Source organism: Agrilus planipennis, unplaced genomic scaffold, assembly GCF_000699045.2.
Source record: "Agrilus planipennis isolate EAB-ADULT unplaced genomic scaffold, Apla_2.0 scaffold48, whole genome shotgun sequence".
Lineage (NCBI taxonomy): Eukaryota > Metazoa > Arthropoda > Insecta > Coleoptera > Buprestidae > Agrilus > Agrilus planipennis.
Window position 1 is genome coordinate 1,117,791 of NW_020438937.1, and position 18,732 is coordinate 1,136,522.

The window sequence follows — 18,732 nt, forward strand, 5'->3', positions numbered from 1 at the left end:
TTATCACTAATACACGAAGAATTACATTTTTGGAATGAAATAGACGCGAAAGTGATAATAGTGTAAGTACACTTATTACCTTGTCTTGTTGCCTTTTACAAAAAAAAATGTTCGCTCTACTCCAAGTAGTATTATAGGTTCTTTTTGAAATAAAAATTGCAAATAACTCAGTGTGGTGATCAATAACTCGTTACTGTTAAGATATGTGTTAAAAAAGAAAAATAAAATCAACACTACCTTGATTAAGCAGTACTAGTTATAAGAAATGAAATAAAATTTAAACATTATAGAAAGTGAAATATTAATAATAACAGAATCTATTTTTATATCAAATTTATTGTTAGTAATTTTCTATTATGAATATGCATGATCAAGAATAATAAAAAAGTAATACATTTTGCATTTTAAACACTATGTATAAGCATATTTTATTTCTTAATAGCTCTCGTTTAAAAGAATTGTTCGCTACTCAAAAACAGGAGCCGAATTTGTAATCGTAGGTTTGTCGTTTTGCTAATTGCCAAGGTTTTGTCATATCAGATCATGTTTCGTTTTTATCGATTTTAATGTCATATTTAACAACCATTTCATAATAGTAATTGTCATTGTGACGATTTCGTAAGACCAGTTTTATTCAAGAATCTATTTATCTGTCACACAGTTGTTAGAAAAAGGATTTATTCTGTGATTAGAAATATGATTATTGTTAATTTATTAAAAAAATTAATATTGTTGATAATGAATTATCTATTCTGAGTAGTTACTCTACCTATTTAAGTCCAAATTCTGCTTATTGCATAAAATAGCCTCTGTGTCGGATGATATGAATATAACTTTTTTTAAAAATCTTTACCACTGTTTGTATATCAACTTAACTGTAAGCCAAACTGTAAATACATATAGCGCAATCTATTTTACCAGGAAGTCAGCCAAAACTGTTGACGCAACTGAATTAACTGTTTTTGGTTGTTACCAACTTCTTTTATTATTTATCACTAGAGACCATACTTTATTTTATCATCTCACTTTAATTCTTTTGTTAATATAATTATAACTAAGATAACATGGCTGAATGTCTCGTTTTTTTAGTTTTTTGAAATATTTATGTGTTAATTTGTATTTAACTTTGAACAGATGTCATCTATTCATTTTTAATAACTTCGCCATATTACTATTATATTAAAAGTCGGGTTGTTTAAAAAGTATTGTTTTAAATACACTCATCTTGATTGCATTATAATGAAAATGCATAAAAGCTGAATTAATTAATTGTCGATTTTTGTCTGAAAAAGAACGTAAGTAAAAATCAGGTTTCACTCTTGACCCATCATTGAAGTCTCCAGTTATATCTNGTTAGACTTAGATGTTTTTATAGTAATTCTACGTGTATTTATATGTTTATACTTTCTCAAGAGAAAGTGTAGCTATTTTCGCGGTGACATCTAAAAGTTACCAAAAAGATCTTGCAAAAAGATTGATAGGTTGTTTATGTCAGCACACCTTTCATGTGAAACAGCTATAACACTGTTACTTTTCACCGTTAATTCTTTAACAAATCTACCTGAAAATAATGGTAGGTATGCGTAGAATTTCAACTTTGTCTTGTTTTTTTGTACCTACGTGATTAATTCTACGTGTGCATTTGTTTCGAAGTATCCCAGTGAAATTTCGTAATCTGTGTGCGTAATATTTTTAACTACCTATCGTTGTAAGTAACTGATTAGTGAATACATCCAAAAGCAAGGTTTGCATAATACACACTCGTATACATATAAACAATTAAACTTCGAAAAAGTTCGCGTTCTTCAGTTACGAAAATCAATAAGTTATCCTCACGGGCATCTCTGTCGTTTGCTATTCCGTGAAGCAAATAATGTAATTACGCGGAGATCTCATGCTATTCGTAAATGCCAACCGGCTAGCAGGCAGATGCTTCTTAATAATAACAATAATCTGTTAGTTGAATCTTCTGGGGTCACTTCATGTCTTCATTAAGTTGTGTAACATACACAAATCGGCACAGTTCGCCTTGACCCAGTCACGAAACTATGTACTCCATATTTTGACCCATTTCCATCGTATCGATGGCGATTTATTACTACTTGCACTGAATTTCATTTATAATGACCTCGGTAGTAACGACTTTTTGGTTATAACTACTTGAAATCTTATCATACATACCTACGAAATTCCTTTGGCTGTAGTGATCTCGGATGTAACGCTGATTTCTGGTATAGTGACAGATTTTAATGAGGCATTTATAATAAATTCCTAGAAATTTTATGAAGATACTGTAACTAAGATTCTTCTATACCATCATACAGCTTTTTTGTCTTTTGTACAGATTGAATATGGTTATCTTGTTGGTAGATAGGGATTAATCACTACATAGTATATAACAAAGTCGCTTTCCCGCTGTCTGTCCCTATGTATGCTTAAATCTTTAAAACTACTCAACGGATTTTGATGCGGTTTTTGTTAAAGATAGAGTGATTCTCTCAAACCGTATACGTACTTTTTTTTAGTATAGATAGTATTTATTTACCTCATGATATGCAGCAAAACCTAATTAATCACGAATTTCTAATTTTATGTACTCTTGTCCCCGATTGTACCTCCCAAACATCCTTAAGATACTAGAGGTTGACTATTAACATAAACACCCTGAATTGCACTCAATCTAATCTACATAAGCAAAAAGAAAGACAGAACAAATACTACATTGATGTTGGTATTCGCCAACTGATTTAGTGCAACGTTATGCGCGATGTTTCTTTACCAGGGCCGGAATTGAATATACCTGTACTTTCAACTACGTTTCTCTAGAAAACGTTGGACTTTCGGGACAGACAAACATTTACATAATTTTCATGTTTTACAGTGCTTTATCACGTCCTGCAAGCTTTTTTCTGTTACACCTTGAGTAGGTACTACCTGTACGTTGATTTATATACAGAGAAATACAACAGTAGACATTGGAGTGGACCAAAAAAATACAACATCGGGTTTATTCACCTTAAATTTAATTAACAATTTTTATGCTTCTCATAATTATCTTTGTTGTTCTTAGCTCAGTTTGAATTAATATTCTGACGTATTTGCACAAAAACGCAGGAAATTTATGTTGTTGTCAAGTTTTTGGAATTGTCTTGAGAAGAGGGATGTTTCTCCTTTATCTCTAGGTAACGTCTAAATGTTAAATTCATAGGCTCGTTGACATCTGCTACATATACAAACATATATGTAAGTATGCTGTTACAATTCTGTAGTACTCCTAAACGAAATTGCATACGTACGTATGAATTCACCTAAATTGGTAGAGAAATTGTAATTTGCAAGGAATAAATGAATGACTAATATTATCGTTCCAAAAATGAATATTGTTCAACAGATGGAGTTCCCTACAAACGTCAATGGCTTGAAACAAATTCACCTGTATTATATACAGGTTACTTTGGATTCACAGTTCAATAAATCGATCCTATCAAGGACGAAAACGTATTGATAAACAATTTGTTTACTACATATCGTACCATACATATTTATGTGTCTACCTATAGCAGCTATTAGCTGTGCTGATTCATGTCTTTATGACGATAGGTATAACTTTCGATTTTAAAATCAGAATTCTAAATTAAGTACATCATTTTTAATGATAATGCGCAAGTGTGGATGCCAATCTAGGAACACCTGGTGTGAATAAATCGGGCGGTGATTTTTTCTTTAAATTGTTCAATAGTCACAGTCGTCTTCTAGGACTTCTGGCTCAACAAAAATCGGGTACTGTGTACATGTTAATGTATTGATTGAAAATTACTTGAAATAGTAAAATATCCTCTTGACCTTTGATTTTAGAACTTTTTAGATATCAAAATTGTTAGACTTAGATGTTTTTATAGTAATTCTACGTGTATTTATATGTTTACACTTTCTCAAGAGAAAGTGTAGCTATTTTCGCGGTGACATCTAAAAGTTACCAAAAAGATCTTGCAAAAAGATTGATAGGTTGTTTATGTCAGCACACCTTTCATGTGAAACAGCTATAACACTGTTACTTTTCACCGTTAATTCTTTAACAAATCTACCTGAAAATAATGGTAGGTATGCGTAAAATTTTAACTTTGTCTTGTTTTTTTGTACCTACGTGATTAATTCTACGTGTGCATTTGTTTCGAAGTATCCCAGTGAAATTTCGTAATCTGTGTGCGTAATATTTTTAACTACCTATCGTTGTAAGTAACTGATTAGTGAATACATCCAAAAGCAAGGTTTGCATAATACACACTCGTATACATATAAACAATTAAACTTCGAAAAAGTTCGCGTTCTTCAGTTACGAAAATCAATAAGTTATCCTCACGGGCATCTCTGTCGTTTGCTATTCCGTGAAGCAAATAATGTAATTACGCGGAGATCTCATGCTATTCGTAAATGCCAACCGGCTAGCAGGCAGATGCTTCTTAATAATAACAATAATCTGTTAGTTGAATCTTCTGGGGTCACTTCATGTCTTCATTAAGTTGTGTAACATACACAAATCGGCACAGTTCGCCTTGACCCAGTCACGAAACTATGTACTCCATATTTTGACCCATTTCCATCGTATCGATGGCGATTTATTACTACTTGCACTGAATTTCATTTATAATGACCTCGGTAGTAACGACTTTTTGGTTATAACTACTTGAAATCTTATCATACATACCTACGAAATTCCTTTGGCTGTAGTGATCTCGGATGTAACGCTGATTTCTGGTATAGTGACAGATTTTAATGAGGCATTTATAATAAATTCCTAGAAATTTTATGAAGATACTGTAACTAAGATTCTTCTATACCATCATACAGCTTTTTTGTCTTTTGTACAGATTGAATATGGTTATCTTGTTGGTAGATAGGGATTAATCACTACATAGTATATAACAAAGTCGCTTTCCCGCTGTCTGTCCCTAAGTATACTTAAATCTTTAAAACCACGCAACGGATTTTGATGCGTTTTTTTTTTAAAGATAGAGTGATTCAAGAGGAAGGTTTATATGTATAATACATGCATAATATAGTAGGGAAACACTGATAATTTTAGAGGTTTCTAATGTGATGTCGTAAATAAACACATTTTTTGCGCTTACATTGCAAACGCTGGCTGAACCCTACGAGATAGATCAAAATAATGTACTACAATATTGTACATCTTAAAAGGGTCTACAAAAAAGTCCGGGATGGTATATGTCTATCTCTTAGGGATAACCCACAATAACCATTTTTATCCTTTACTTTTTATGAGAAATAATGACTTATTTACGAAGCGATTGTAGGCAATACAGCATTAATTCTTATCCAATTAAGTACCTTAAATACATTGTGCATTTAATATAGATCAATATGGCCCTTTACAGCATGTAATTTAAATGAATATTTTCGAAGATATTACAGATTTAAAATGCAGGGACATAGCGGTTGCGGCGGTACCGGCCGGGAGGCCGGTTTGTATTGTCTAATGACAAAAAAACTGTGAATGTTGTATATAAAGACATTCTGTAGTATATTTAGTATGTTCAGGGGGTATCTTTTGAAGATTTCCCCTTTTTGATAATAATCTAAACAAAATAAAAATATATTTAGTATCAGAATTGCACCCGTGCGAAGCTGGGGCGGGTCACTATAGTATAATATACAAAGCAAAAAAATGTACTGAATTATTAATGGGATATGAATTTATTTTAATATTTTTTTCACATTTTCAAAAGAACGATCAAAGTACCTGTAAACTTGGCTATAATAAATCGATTTTTAATTAAAAAATATTCATGTAGATTCACTGAAATTTTGAATCACTTCATCTCCTATTACAATTTCTGGATATGGTGATGAAATTATACTGGTCGTTGATGGTTGTTATAACCGAATTCCGCTGAATACCTATATGTATTTACGTAGAGTTGTCCTTTTATTTTGGCCAATTCAGATACTACTGAATACGAAAAAAAATGCAGCAAGTTTAAAACGTGACTACGATGTGAAGTAAATTGCATCATATTGATGAATTTGATGTACAGTGATGTGAGAGTATTACAAAATTCGGAGAAGTACCTTATCACATACATAATGTATAAGTAGTATAACGATTTCAAAAGTTTCTTTAATTGCTACATTAAAAATTTGGACCTGTTCTGAATAATGAACTCTTGCTTCTCCTTAATCTGGATAATTACTGAACTTGCTATTTAAGTTATTATCTATTTTATTGTCTAAACTTTTACTTGATCATCACTTGATGCATAGTGATGCGGCAGTATATCGAATGAAAAATATGCATTTATTCTAACTGTATTATATTTGTTATATACAAACACATTTTCTAGGGTTTACTATAAAATGGTACATTATTTTAATTATTACATATTTGTTCGTTCATTAAAATGTGATCGTCTTAGCGATTTATGAGTCAAATATTCTTTTATTTCTCAATAAAATTCAGTATATTAAATTGTGATATTCTTAAGGATGTTTGGGAGGTACAATCGGAGACAAGAGTACATAAAATTAGAAATTCGTGATTAATTAGGTTTTGCAGCATTTCATGAGGTAAATAAATACTATCTATACTAAAAAAAAAGTATACGATTTGAGAGAAAATTTGGAATTTGACCAAAAACTTTGAATAAAATAAGAAATAACGAATAATATGGAAAATTTTTAACTGACTTTTGGCAGTGAATATGCCTTGATTTCAACTTCGAAACAAAAAAATATTTAGTTTCAATCTCTATTAATAATGAGCGTAAAACTTTTTAATATGTTTAAATAATAATTAAAACTTTAAAATTGCATTTATTTCAGACAATTATAAATATTATCATTATATTATCAAGTAAAAACGAGATTTTCAGCTAATTTTTCATTTTTTCCTCGATAACCATTTACTGAATTTGAATAATCTTACGCTAGTGATTCTCCAGCGTTCAAGTTACTTATTATGAAAGTTTGAAATTTCTGGTAGCTTTTTTTCTGTTAATAAAAATCTGTTTGGTTAACGAATCTCCATAAAATGACGTGTAAAATTACAATTTTTTAAAATTTCAATAACTTTTTAACGATTTAGTGAAACGATTTGTAATTTTTACAGGAGTTTTAGAATTGAATGAGGAACGTTCTTCCAAATTTTTATTTGTCTCGTAGTATTTTGACCTCCCAAGCATCCTTAAGCGAGAATCTACAATTGGGTCGTTTAATTTTAACCTATTCCTGACCAGATGTAATCGATTTTTTTAGATCGTCCTTGTATCAAATGACCGAATATAAACTGTCTCACCCAAACAAAAGTATTAAACAATTATAGATCACCTTGTTCTGTTACAAAGCAAGAAGACGGATGGATAATTGTAATAGATTTGCGTATGTAATTTATCATTTCTCAAATCATTTTGACATTTTTAAAAAGAATTACTTAAACGTTTAATTCGCTAATTTGAGTGTGTTGTGTCGAATAAAAGCAAGTTTTTTTTGGGTATTAAAAAGAAAATGTACATGTCCGGAAAATCCTCATCTCCGTGAGGTAACCATCTTGGGTCGTTTACCTTCTTCTTTTTCTTCTCTCTGTCGTCGTGTACGTAAATGTGGGAAAAAAAGGAGCCATTTAAAATACCGCATTTCGTCTTTTCAGGTTCGAATTCCTCTAAACGTGAACTTCAAGGCCAGACAGAAGGATGTGGTGGTCAACATTACCAAGAAGCATCTGACATGCGGCGTCAAGGGCCAACCTCCCATTATCGACGACGATCTACCATACGAAATCAAAGTCGAGGAGTCAACGTGGGTCATTGAGGATGGACGACTCATTCTTTTGACAATGGAGAAGGTAACGCAAAATTTTCCTCTTTTTATTACTGTTTTTACAGTCGTCGCTATATAGTGCCAAACATGTGCATGATTAATTAGTTGTTACAGTTGTCACACACATAATCTGATTAATTATTGTTTCTATTTCTACTTTATGGATATTTAAATGCATTACGACAATATATGTTGAACCACCTACATAATTTTCGCTATTTAATTTTTCAACCGACTCTTTAATTGAATGTAAACAATGATACGTTAATGTTCAAAAGTTGGTGTGACTTCGTGACCTTGGCTTTTTCCAACTGTTCAGTTTGCGTAAGTGAGGTAACACAACGATAGCACTTTTCGTATTGGATTTCTGTCGCGCTTTTTGATGTTATCAATTAAGTCCTTACATATCTTGATGTTTCTTTTCTTGAATCACGTGAATTGATAATATAGGTGACTACCAAACAGCGTAGTACGATTAAAGCACTGCAACATCCTATGGAAAAATTAGGCTATGATGCACTTTTTATCCACCACTGACACAAATTTACCCGCGGCTGAGAATCACTTTTAATCAAAGCTTACACTCGCTGCAACTGATAAGGACGCAGCAACGTTTCCTTCAAAATTTGTCACATGAGCTCAGGCAACTATCCCTGCTGTTTCGAGTGTGACATTTTTGTATTTCGTTTTCACATCATGTCATATAAGGTTTAAACGTTGAAAGAATAAACGGCTACTAATGGAAACTAAATTTAATCTAACAAATAAACAATACATGAGCAAAAATATACGCTACACTGATGTTAATAATTACCAGCTGATTGAGTGCAGCGTTGCGGCCCGTATTTCTCTACCAGGGCCGGAATTGACTCTACCTGTACTTACAACTACGTTTTTCTCGAAAACGGTGAACATTCGGACATACAAACGTTTACTTAATTTTCATGTTTTATAGTGCTTTATCACCTTCTGCAATCTCAGCATTTATTTTTGTTACACCCTGTATAAATCGCATTTCTGATAATATAAAATTTAGCAAACGATACTGCAAATTTAGCTGAAATTCTGATAAATATGGGATACTAATGGCTTAGGAAGGTCATCATAAAATTTATTTTTAGGTAAATTGTAACCTCTGTGCAATTAGAATATAAATATTTAAATACCCACCACATATTTATTACGTAAAACGTATGTTTGTGTGAGTCATGCATATTTGCAAAACTGTGTCAATCAATTTATCATCATACAGTTACTATTAGTTGTTAGCCTTCCCCATAATATTTAGTTTAAGTAGACGTGTCGAAACATTCGCAACTATTTACTTCCATCTTCATGTGAATCCATTAAAATTAAAGCAAATGTACATTCTTTCAAATGAATACAACCACACACACCCACTGCCATAAAAAACCAATAACTAAAGTTTATTGTTGATTTAATTGAATTGTACAATGGCACATTACATTATACAATGAACTAACGATAAACTAGATTTTATTTGTCTATTAACGAACTCGAACAGATCTTGAAAATTTAATAAAGCAACCGAATAAATATAAATTATAATAAGACGATCGTTAAAAAGGATTGATTTTTAAATATTCCCTTCCCCAGAATAAAAGAAAATTTGACACAAGTCCTGTAATTTATTAGCACATACATATAATGAGCAAATTAAATTTTGTATTTTGAAAAAAGAACAATGTCGTCGTCACACATTGTCAGGTTATATATAACGTAAAAGACCCAGTTATTGACACTGGCCCAGTTTCTGACAATTTTAGGTTTATGTTGAATTAAAAAAAAAGAAAAGATCTTAAGTGGGTTAACAAATTTTTTAAAAATTAAAATAAATTTATTCTGTACCTAATTAATGACAAGCACAATAATAAAAAATAAGNTGGCTTACATAAACTTTTTAAATATGTAAGATAGCTTTCATCTGCTATTGCTGTCTTAACCATTTTAATAAACACTATAACTAAAATTTAGATGGAATATTATTTTACATTTTAAAATCGACACGTCAATTTACCTACCTACTAGTAGACTTTATGAAAATCACTAGAGGGCACTATGATATAGGTATTTTTGGTTAACGATAAGTTCTATGATGTAAATTTGAATGGACATGGTTCGATATTTATTTACATTTTAAATATTCTTGTTGAAAATTGGTAAAATGATATATAGTAATTGAACAGATGTGAGGTTTTGTTCCATCATAAGTGAATTCAGCTCATCAGCAGGAGCTCGAGGACATGACTGAATAAAGGTAACATTATTTTTGCAGTTATTCTATTTCCATGTTCAAACATTAAGAAGACTACATCATAATAAAATTTATTTACTCATACAAAATATATAAATGCAATAATCCATAAATCTTCAATTAAATGTGTACATCTTAAAATATTCGTTTGATAAAATAAAATCGACAAAAATCCCTATGAATTGCTCCTAAAATAATGAACCATAAGTGAAATGATCAGCACTAAAAACGCAACACCTAAGCCAACTATATACATAAACTTATTGGTATCTGTGGGCAATTTGGGTAACACATCATCTGCACTTTCCACCTCTTCCATGTACATTTCATTCAAATCTGTAAAACAAATATTAGATAAGTTTTTTTAACAATATAATAATGTAGTACTACAATTTATAGTGCCTATATCGCGTATCTGAGTTTCTCTAGAAACTCTGAACTTGTTTATAGTATAAAAATTATTTATTCTAATTAAGTATTATTTTAGTTATCGTAATATAATCTCAGCTGTCGCTCTTAGAGTGTCAGAAACTGGGCTTTTTACCTTATTACGAATGGACCCGTTTTACAAAGTTCCTGTAGCTTTTCTCCGAGCGTGTTTGAATTGCAGTTTTTGTCACTTCTATTTTTATATAAACAAAGGAAAAATTATAATGACGGATCGTGACAGAAAACAATTTGCTAATAGGCAGTAATTGTTCCGTTTGCTGTTTATGTAACGGCCAGCCGTTCTAAAATTATGAACAAATAATGGAAAACGTGTCGGCGGACACGCATTATTAAACGTGCCGTCCGTTTGTCACATGGACATCATCGCAAAAGATTGTGTTTAAAGCATATTGTTTATGGTCAATAGAAGTTCGCGTATAGACATTGTGGAGCTGCAACACGTCCTATTTTTACTTAAAATCATTGATAAGATTTAATATCATTCCCTATCTTTGCAATTCTCCTACAGCATATAACCTTTAAACTTAATCCTTAATGTTTATGCGCATATCCTGCAGTCTCTGCATTCCAACCTTGGCGTGCTAATGCTTGTGTTTGGTAAAAAAAATTTTGGAACAGCATCCCACTAATTTTAGGTACGAGTCGCCATTGGTTATGATTTAAATCGGCCTTTGGAACTAGGTGCATTTAATAGTGATGCGTCGACGTAATTAACAAGAATATTAAGTATCTGGGATTTTTACGCATGTAACGAATTATAAATAGAAAAAAGCAATAACAATAAAACGGCACGTGCAAATAAAGACTAATATTGCTTAAAGTAATTGCTGTACGGCTCCGTGTTTATTGTGTACTCACGCCTTTATTTTGAGATATGATCGACAGCAAAAATTGGATGAAAAATTTTTGTAAACTGTTTTATTATTTAAATATAAACAAAAAAAAGGCAAACAATTATGAGCAAGGAGTTTCCCTTTATTGTTATACTTCACACGCCAGCCGCTTACTTAAACGGTTTTGTTCTATTATTATAATGATAATGATATTTGTACATTTTTTAAGTTATTATAAACAATTTTTTAATTTGACTAATCTAAAATTTAAAGAATCCTAGAAAAGTGAATTACTATAATGGAATTAAAATAATTAATTATTTAAATTTCCCTCAAATGATATCTACATTTTTATCTTCCCTGTCGAGGGCTAGACCTTTAGTTTTCCCTTTGTTTATTCGTTAAATTAACTTGCATCCATATACAGGGTGGTCCAAAAAGTACACCATATGCTCATTGCGGCTAAACTGTAAGTTTGATCAAAAAATTTTTCAAACAAGACTTGTTCCCTAAGGCTTTGTTTAAATGGCAGTCATGTTAAATATGGCTCCAATCGAAAAAAGTTATAAGAAACAGTTGTTCAAAATGTAAAATATAGGGCGATGCAAAAAATCTCTGTGATATTCAAATGCTTCTTGATTCTGTTCAAGTAATTTGACTAGAAAATATAACATTTGAATATCGCCGCGACTTTTTACATGGCCCCATATTTTGGCATTCTAAACAATTTTTTCGATTGAACCCATATTTCACATGACCGCCATTTAAACGAAACCTTATTTTTTCTATTTTTGAACACTGAATGGTAAATCAAATCCTGATAGTACAAACGATCTTACATTAAAATAAGGAAAAAAATTATTTGAGAAGTTTTTCGGTTAAACATACAGTTTGGTCGTGATGCGCTTATTACGTACTTTTTGAGCCACCCTGTAAGTATTTGTGTTGTGTTACAGATTACGGAAAAAAGTAATTTTTGATTTATTCATTTTGTGTTTTCCCAACATTTGAAACCGCGAACGATGAGGATTTAAGTTGTACAGGGCATTCGGTTGTTATTTACTGAAATACCACTCTCGAGTTTTTTTTTTAATGCAGATCCGGTTCGAAAAATATTTCATAACGCTGAACTGTAGCCGTTGGATTTACAACAAAAGCGTGCAAGCAGAAAATTACGCCAATGAAGAAAGATAAATGCATAAACAAGATTTATAGTTTCAGGCCTGATAAAATATTAGTCTGCTCCAATTCAGGCACGTCGGAGTATTTTCAATGAATTGTGGGTGCGCCACTTGAAAATAAACTATTGTTTCAAATCATGTCAGTTATTTCATTCATTAATTACACGAATAAAGGGTATATAAATATCATTGGAATAGACGGTATCCAAGGAATTGTTTTATTGAATTTAATCAAAAGTTTGCTATTTAAAGTCTTGAAGGCTTGGGTTCCTTATTTTATTAGAGCAAACGTAACCTTTTTGGATTATTTGTGTGTCTGTTACAGACTCGTTCCCCTTTTTAGGATAATTTTAAAGGTCAAATCTTTTTTTATTTGTGTTGTTAAATTAACGATTATAACATTTGTATCAAGCTTCTGACAGTACACTGCCATTTAGCGAAACAGTCTGTCGAGTGCTGATGAGAGCTTAGTTAGAAATCTACGTCTGGTAGTTTCAGTGAATTACTGATCGAGAACTTCCACAATTTTTGCTAAAATTATGAAAAAGAAATATATTCCTCTTTTATTTAGAAAGCTAATAATTCTAAAATTATGAAAAAGAAACAATTTCGAGAAATTTACTAATGCGTAAGGGGAAAACAATGTTTCTACTTTTTACGTATTATTAACAAATTTTTATTGGATTTAATTTTAACTGGATAATTATTTTGATGAAAATTGGTTTTACTTTGCAAATAATTATGCAGTTTTTGAAACATCGTGTATATTGCCAAAAGTATTAACATTGGTATTAACTTTTGTTTTTATTTTGTTTCAGGTTAATAAAATGAATTGGTGGAGCAAATTAGTAGTTTCGGATCCAGAAATAAGCACCAAAAAAATCAATCCAGAACCGTCAAAACTTAGTGATTTGGATGGTGAAACTAGAGGTTTAGTAGAGAAGATGATGTACGATCAAAGACAAAAAGAAATGGGTTTACCAACCAGTGATGAACAAAAGAAACAGGACGTATTGAAAAAGTATGATCTCTATTATTGTTTTTTTAGGTTTTATAATAATTAGTTTCAAGTTTCTAGTAACTTAGTTCCAGAGACGAAGTTTTCTTTAAAAACTTTTTCTTGTTTTAGGTTTATGGAACAACATCCAGAAATGGACTTTTCAAAATGCAAATTTAATTAAAAAAGTCACACTTACCTTATTATTATTCCATGCCTTTATTATATTTTGTATTTTAAATGTTTTTGCTTTAGTTTTTTTTGTTTTTATTTTATTAAATAATAGAAGAAAAGGCACATGTGGTTTTAAATAATTTTTCGTATCAGAATTAAGTACTTAATATTTCCTTTTCAGTGTACTAGTACTACGAATCGTAATTGTCATTGAGTAGTTTCACATATTTTGTTCAAAGGACAAGGGTAGTCAGGAAAATTGCTCAATAGCTTCCCAAACTTGAGTAGTTTAAGGTGATTTTTTGTTAGTCTTCATTCTTTAAGCACAACTTCGACTTTGATACACTTTCTTTCTATTAAAAATTGTGTTATGTGCTTAATAAATATAAAACTAAGGTGTATTAGGCTTCGCTCATCTTTTTTTTTATAGGATTGTACTGTTTTTCTTTTTTTTTTTGAGACATTGAATCATTCCAGTTTGAGAGGCGTATTTTTCGGGCCACACTATATGTATGAGAACAGGTTTGTTTTCTAGTTTTTTTATTAAAAAATATTAAGAAGACTACATCATAATAAAATTTATTTACTCATACAAAATATATAAATGCAATAATCCATAAATCTTCAATTAAATGTGTACATCTTAAAATATTCGTTTGATAAAATAAAATCGACAAAAATCCCTATGAATTGCNAAACAATGTTTCTACTTTTTACGTATTATTAACAAATTTTTATTGGATTTAATTTTAACTGGATAATTATTTTGATGAAAATTGGTTTTACTTTGCAAATAATTATGCAGTTTTTGAAACATCGTGTATATTGCCAAAAGTATTAACATTGGTATTAACTTTTGTTTTTATTTTGTTTCAGGTTAATAAAATGAATTGGTGGAGCAAATTAGTAGTTTCGGATCCAGAAATAAGCACCAAAAAAATCAATCCAGAACCGTCAAAACTTAGTGATTTGGATGGTGAAACTAGAGGTTTAGTAGAGAAGATGATGTACGATCAAAGACAAAAAGAAATGGGTTTACCAACCAGTGATGAACAAAAGAAACAGGACGTATTGAAAAAGTATGATCTCTATTATTGTTTTTTTAGGTTTTATAATAATTAGTTTCAAGTTTCTAGTAACTTAGTTCCAGAGACGAAGTTTTCTTTAAAAACTTTTTCTTGTTTTAGGTTTATGGAACAACATCCAGAAATGGACTTTTCAAAATGCAAATTTAATTAAAAAAGTCACACTTACCTTATTATTATTCCATGCCTTTATTATATTTTGTATTTTAAATGTTTTTGCTTTAGTTTTTTTTGTTTTTATTTTATTAAAAAATATTAAGAAGACTACATCATAATAAAATTTATTTACTCATACAAAATATATAAATGCAATAATCCATAAATCTTCAATTAAATGTGTACATCTTAAAATATTCGTTTGATAAAATAAAATCGACAAAAATCCCTATGAATTGCTCCTAAAATAATGAACCATAAGTGAAATGATCAGCACTAAAAACGCAACACCTAAGCCAACTATATACATAAACTTATTGGTATCTGTGGGCAATTTGGGTAACACATCATCTGCACTTTCCACCTCTTCCATGTACATTTCATTCAAATCTGTAAAACAAAGATTAGATAAGTTTTTTTTTAACAATATAATAATGTAGTACCACAATTTATAGTGCCCTCGCATAAATTTCATTGATTTTTACATCATTTTGGATTTAAAATTTTGTACGAAGGGATGTACAGTGAATTTATCTCAATTATAATCCCATCCAATATCCTTCTTCTCAAAAATTGTATGGAATAGGGATAAAGTATCACCGTGTGATAGATTAAAGTAAATTTTAAACTTATTATTATTTTCTTTTACAACTAATTATAACCCTTTTCTGTACTATTTACTTTTTCTAAGTATTATGCCAAGTAAAGAATAGTTATAAAAATAAAAATGTCTATATGTTTCTTTAACTAAAGATATCTAATAGAATTATTTAATATTCAAAAATACTTTTGAATTTTGAATTTTTATTGAGCAATGCTTCAAATGTGCCAAATATAGCTTAAGACAAATTCACTGTACTTCACTTCCTTAACTGTAGTCTTTCATCAAACATGCGATATTACCTACCAGCTTGTCCTTCAATGTCTTTTATTTCACTATCTGCAGTTAACGTGATGTCCAAGAGTTCCTGTAGTGATATTTGCGACTCCTGAGGGCCTTCTCCAGGAAATAGATAATCAGAAAGTGTTATTTTACTAGATGGCAATGTTACCAAGACTCTTCTAGGAGGCTCGTGGATACTGTTGGTGTCTAAAAAAAATCAGTATTCACTGATAATCATTGAACATTTGTAGTCTTTAGGATACCTTCAGGGGAACCATGTTCTTCTTCTATTAACGAATCCCAATGCATTTCCAGTCTAGCTGCCAAACTGCGAACAATATCCTGCACAATTGCTTCTGATGCAGTTCCTATTGTTGCTTTAGGATGCAGCCACACTTTACTAGCTACATGTCCAGTCAGTCTTATTTTACTGCCACAATCAGTAATTTCAGGATCTGTGTTGGAATCAGGTGCTTTCTAATAGAAATTGCAAAATTTTCATGTGCAAGAAAACTAGAGATGCTCTACTTACACAAGGTGACAGAATTGTAACTGAGAGGGCTTTAGAATCGGTATTTTCATGATAACCAGTTTTAGATCTTGCCAGCTTCCGTTTCTTACCCACTGACTCCAAATATTCATCATTATCTTTTATTTCCCCATCAATTATAAATACAGCATTATGAAGGTTTTTATTAATGGATTCTAATATGTTCTGAAAAAAATCACAAAGTAGACTTTGTAAACGTGAAATTAGGCTAGACTTACAGTCATATATCTCCTCAATGGCCATCCAATGTCTTTTTCCAGAATAGTAAACACTTGATCAAGTTCATATTTACATTCTAGTTGTAACCATTTTGTCGCAATCTTTGGCTGAAACTTAATCTCGGCCGGTTTAAAAGTGGAAGATTCATAACTTTTACAAGTGTATGTCTGAGTTGTGGTACACAAATTAAGCACTAATTTTTCACAATTACTTGGATTTCCATATACAAATGAATTCATCGACAGTTGTTTGCTGATTTGGTTAAGTATAGCTACTAATTTACTATCAACTGGTGAAAATATGTCTTCTTCTGAAACGACAAATATTCCAAGAACAAACATGCCTCCAGGCAACATTCTAGTAGCATGTTTTGCATGATCCGCTACAACAGATTCTGACACTTCATTAATGTGCTTTACAGGTTTTACTGGTGTAATTGACTTCTTGGCAGCAGTATCACACTGCCCTAGGGGAGTTCTAGCTAAATGTATTATAAAATCTTTGCCTGTGCTAGGCTGAAAATATTTAAAATTGGTTGCGTATGTTACAAGAAAGAGGTTATATTTACCTGACCCAAAATTAAACCCACAGTGCAAGTATCTGGCTTACATAAACTTTTTAAATATGTAAGATAGCTTTCATCTGCTATTGCTGTCTTAACCATTTTAATAAACACTATAACTAAAATTTAGATGGAATATTATTTTACATTTTAAAATCGACACGTCAATTTACCTACCTACTAGTAGACTTTATGAAAATCACTAGAGGGCACTATGATATAGGTATTTTTGGTTAACGATAAGTTCTATGATGTAAATTTGAATGGACATGGTTCGATATTTATTTACATTTTAAATATTCTTGTTGAAAATTGGTAAAATGATATATAGTAATTGAACAGATGTGAGGTTTTGTTCCATCATAAGTGAATTCAGCTCATCAGCAGGAGCTCGAGGACATGACTGAATAAAGGTAACATTATTTTTGCAGTTATTCTATTTCCATGTTCAAACGGTAAATAAATAGTATAAAACAATTTTCAGACGAATAATTCATTTGGTTTTAAACAATTACTATAAAAACAACGTAACTAACAAAAAAATAAAAGTTATTAGTTTTTACGTAGTTATAACCTAAAATTTAATGCAGCGAAGTACATTCTCCAATGCATCGCGGGTGACTAATTTGGGTATGCAGTTTTAGTCTATTTCAACCGTTCGATGCATCTGATTGGCTATTGCGTTGGCGGCCATCATGGTAAATTAATATGTAGGTCAATGTCAATGCACCTGCACTTTAAGGAATGCAGTTAGGCGCCACATCGAAGAATTAAGGAAGTGAAACTATTAAAAGGGATAGGTCAGTCATTTCTTAACTGATTTAGATGCGATTTTCACTAAAATTTGAGTCTTAAATAAATGTGTAACAATAATTTCACCATATAAAAATTCATATTTTTCATTATTTTTTATTTTAACCATTAGTTGTATTATAATAATAAAACAAATAAATACAGAAATTGAATAAAAAATTACCTAGAATATAAATTTGAGAATCAACATTGAACATTCAAAATCGGCAACGTTTATTCATTTGTACGATTTTGGTTAATTGGATTTAAATTAAAGTTTCTTGCTGAATGTTATAAAGTGAGAGCTGATTCTCTTACATTATCAATAATTTACTACTTGATAAGATAGATAAAACGGTTCTTGATCGTTACACACTTTCCGTTAATAGTGAAAATTTAAATTTGGTTGCTTTTCCGTCCTTTCGTATAGCATGTTTTTGTAACGTACAATAGTTGTACTAGACCTAGTATTGAAATGCATGTAATTCATAACAGCCCAAAGGGCTGAAATGGTGGAGTGTACTTGTAAAAATTAATATAAAATCCGTGTTTTCAAACAAACTGTACGCCAATAAAAAGAAAGGAAGTTTTAGTGAAAAAATCCGTGTGAAAAAATTGGCAATTGAGTTAGTTTAAGATCAGTTGTGGTTTCCCAATCTTATACCAACGAAACGTGCATGCCAATCTTTTCACAAAGGTTTTATAACTAAAACTTTCTTTCTTTTCATTGACATGTAATTTG

General features: G+C 30.8%; 3 protein-coding genes across 4 annotated transcripts in view; 2 read left to right on the forward strand and 1 right to left on the reverse strand.

The window, feature by feature from the left end:
* Positions 1–13,890, forward strand: part of LOC108732536 (nuclear migration protein nudC) — a 179,062-nt gene extending 165,172 nt beyond the window's left edge. The window contains exons 4-6 of the mRNA XM_018463408.1: positions 7,664–7,858; positions 13,391–13,593; positions 13,702–13,890. Of these exons, the coding sequence (XP_018318910.1) occupies positions 7,664–7,858; positions 13,391–13,593; positions 13,702–13,753 (450 nt within the window). The 3' untranslated portion in view covers positions 13,754–13,890. The remainder of the gene's footprint in view (positions 1–7,663; positions 7,859–13,390; positions 13,594–13,701) is intronic.
* A 702-nt stretch (positions 13,891–14,592) lies between these two features.
* Positions 14,593–15,038, forward strand: LOC108732547 (nuclear migration protein nudC). Its single transcript, XM_018463416.1, has 2 exons — positions 14,593–14,822; positions 14,931–15,038. The coding sequence occupies exons 1-2, from the start codon at positions 14,629–14,631 to the stop codon at positions 14,980–14,982; spliced, it is 246 nt and encodes an 81-aa protein (XP_018318918.1). The 5' UTR covers positions 14,593–14,628; the 3' UTR covers positions 14,983–15,038.
* A 53-nt stretch (positions 15,039–15,091) lies between these two features.
* LOC108732548 (protein odr-4 homolog) lies at positions 15,092–17,806 on the reverse strand. 2 transcript variants are annotated; one of them, XM_018463417.2, is made up of 7 exons: positions 17,376–17,806; positions 17,205–17,317; positions 16,636–17,151; positions 16,400–16,582; positions 16,131–16,344; positions 15,892–16,074; positions 15,092–15,374 (listed from the first exon to the last, which is right to left on the reverse strand). In XM_018463417.2, the coding sequence occupies exons 2-7, from the start codon at positions 17,298–17,300 to the stop codon at positions 15,214–15,216; spliced, it is 1,353 nt and encodes a 450-aa protein (XP_018318919.1). In that variant the 5' UTR covers positions 17,301–17,317; positions 17,376–17,806; the 3' UTR covers positions 15,092–15,213. The 2 variants fall into 2 exon arrangements, with proteins under 2 accessions (XP_018318919.1, XP_018318920.1); XM_018463418.2 differs by lacking the exon at positions 17,376–17,806 and having other exon boundaries at positions 15,281–15,374; positions 15,888–16,074; positions 17,205–17,368.
* Positions 17,807–18,732: the final 926 nt, after the last annotated feature.

Coding starts and splice junctions, on each gene's coding strand:
- LOC108732548 (XM_018463417.2), bottom strand. CDS start 17,300: ATGGTTAAGACAGCAATAGCAGATGAAAGCTATCTTACATATTTAAAA. Junction 17,152..17,204: donor TGGGTTTAATTTTGGGTCAG/GTAAATATAACC, acceptor AAATATTTTCAG/CCTAGCACAGGCAAAGATTT. Junction 16,583..16,635: donor CATTGAGGAGATATATGACT/GTAAGTCTAGCC, acceptor GATTTTTTTCAG/AACATATTAGAATCCATTAA.
- LOC108732547 (XM_018463416.1), top strand. CDS start 14,629: ATGAATTGGTGGAGCAAATTAGTAGTTTCGGATCCAGAAATAAGCACC. Junction 14,823..14,930: donor AAACAGGACGTATTGAAAAA/GTATGATCTCTA, acceptor TTCTTGTTTTAG/GTTTATGGAACAACATCCAG.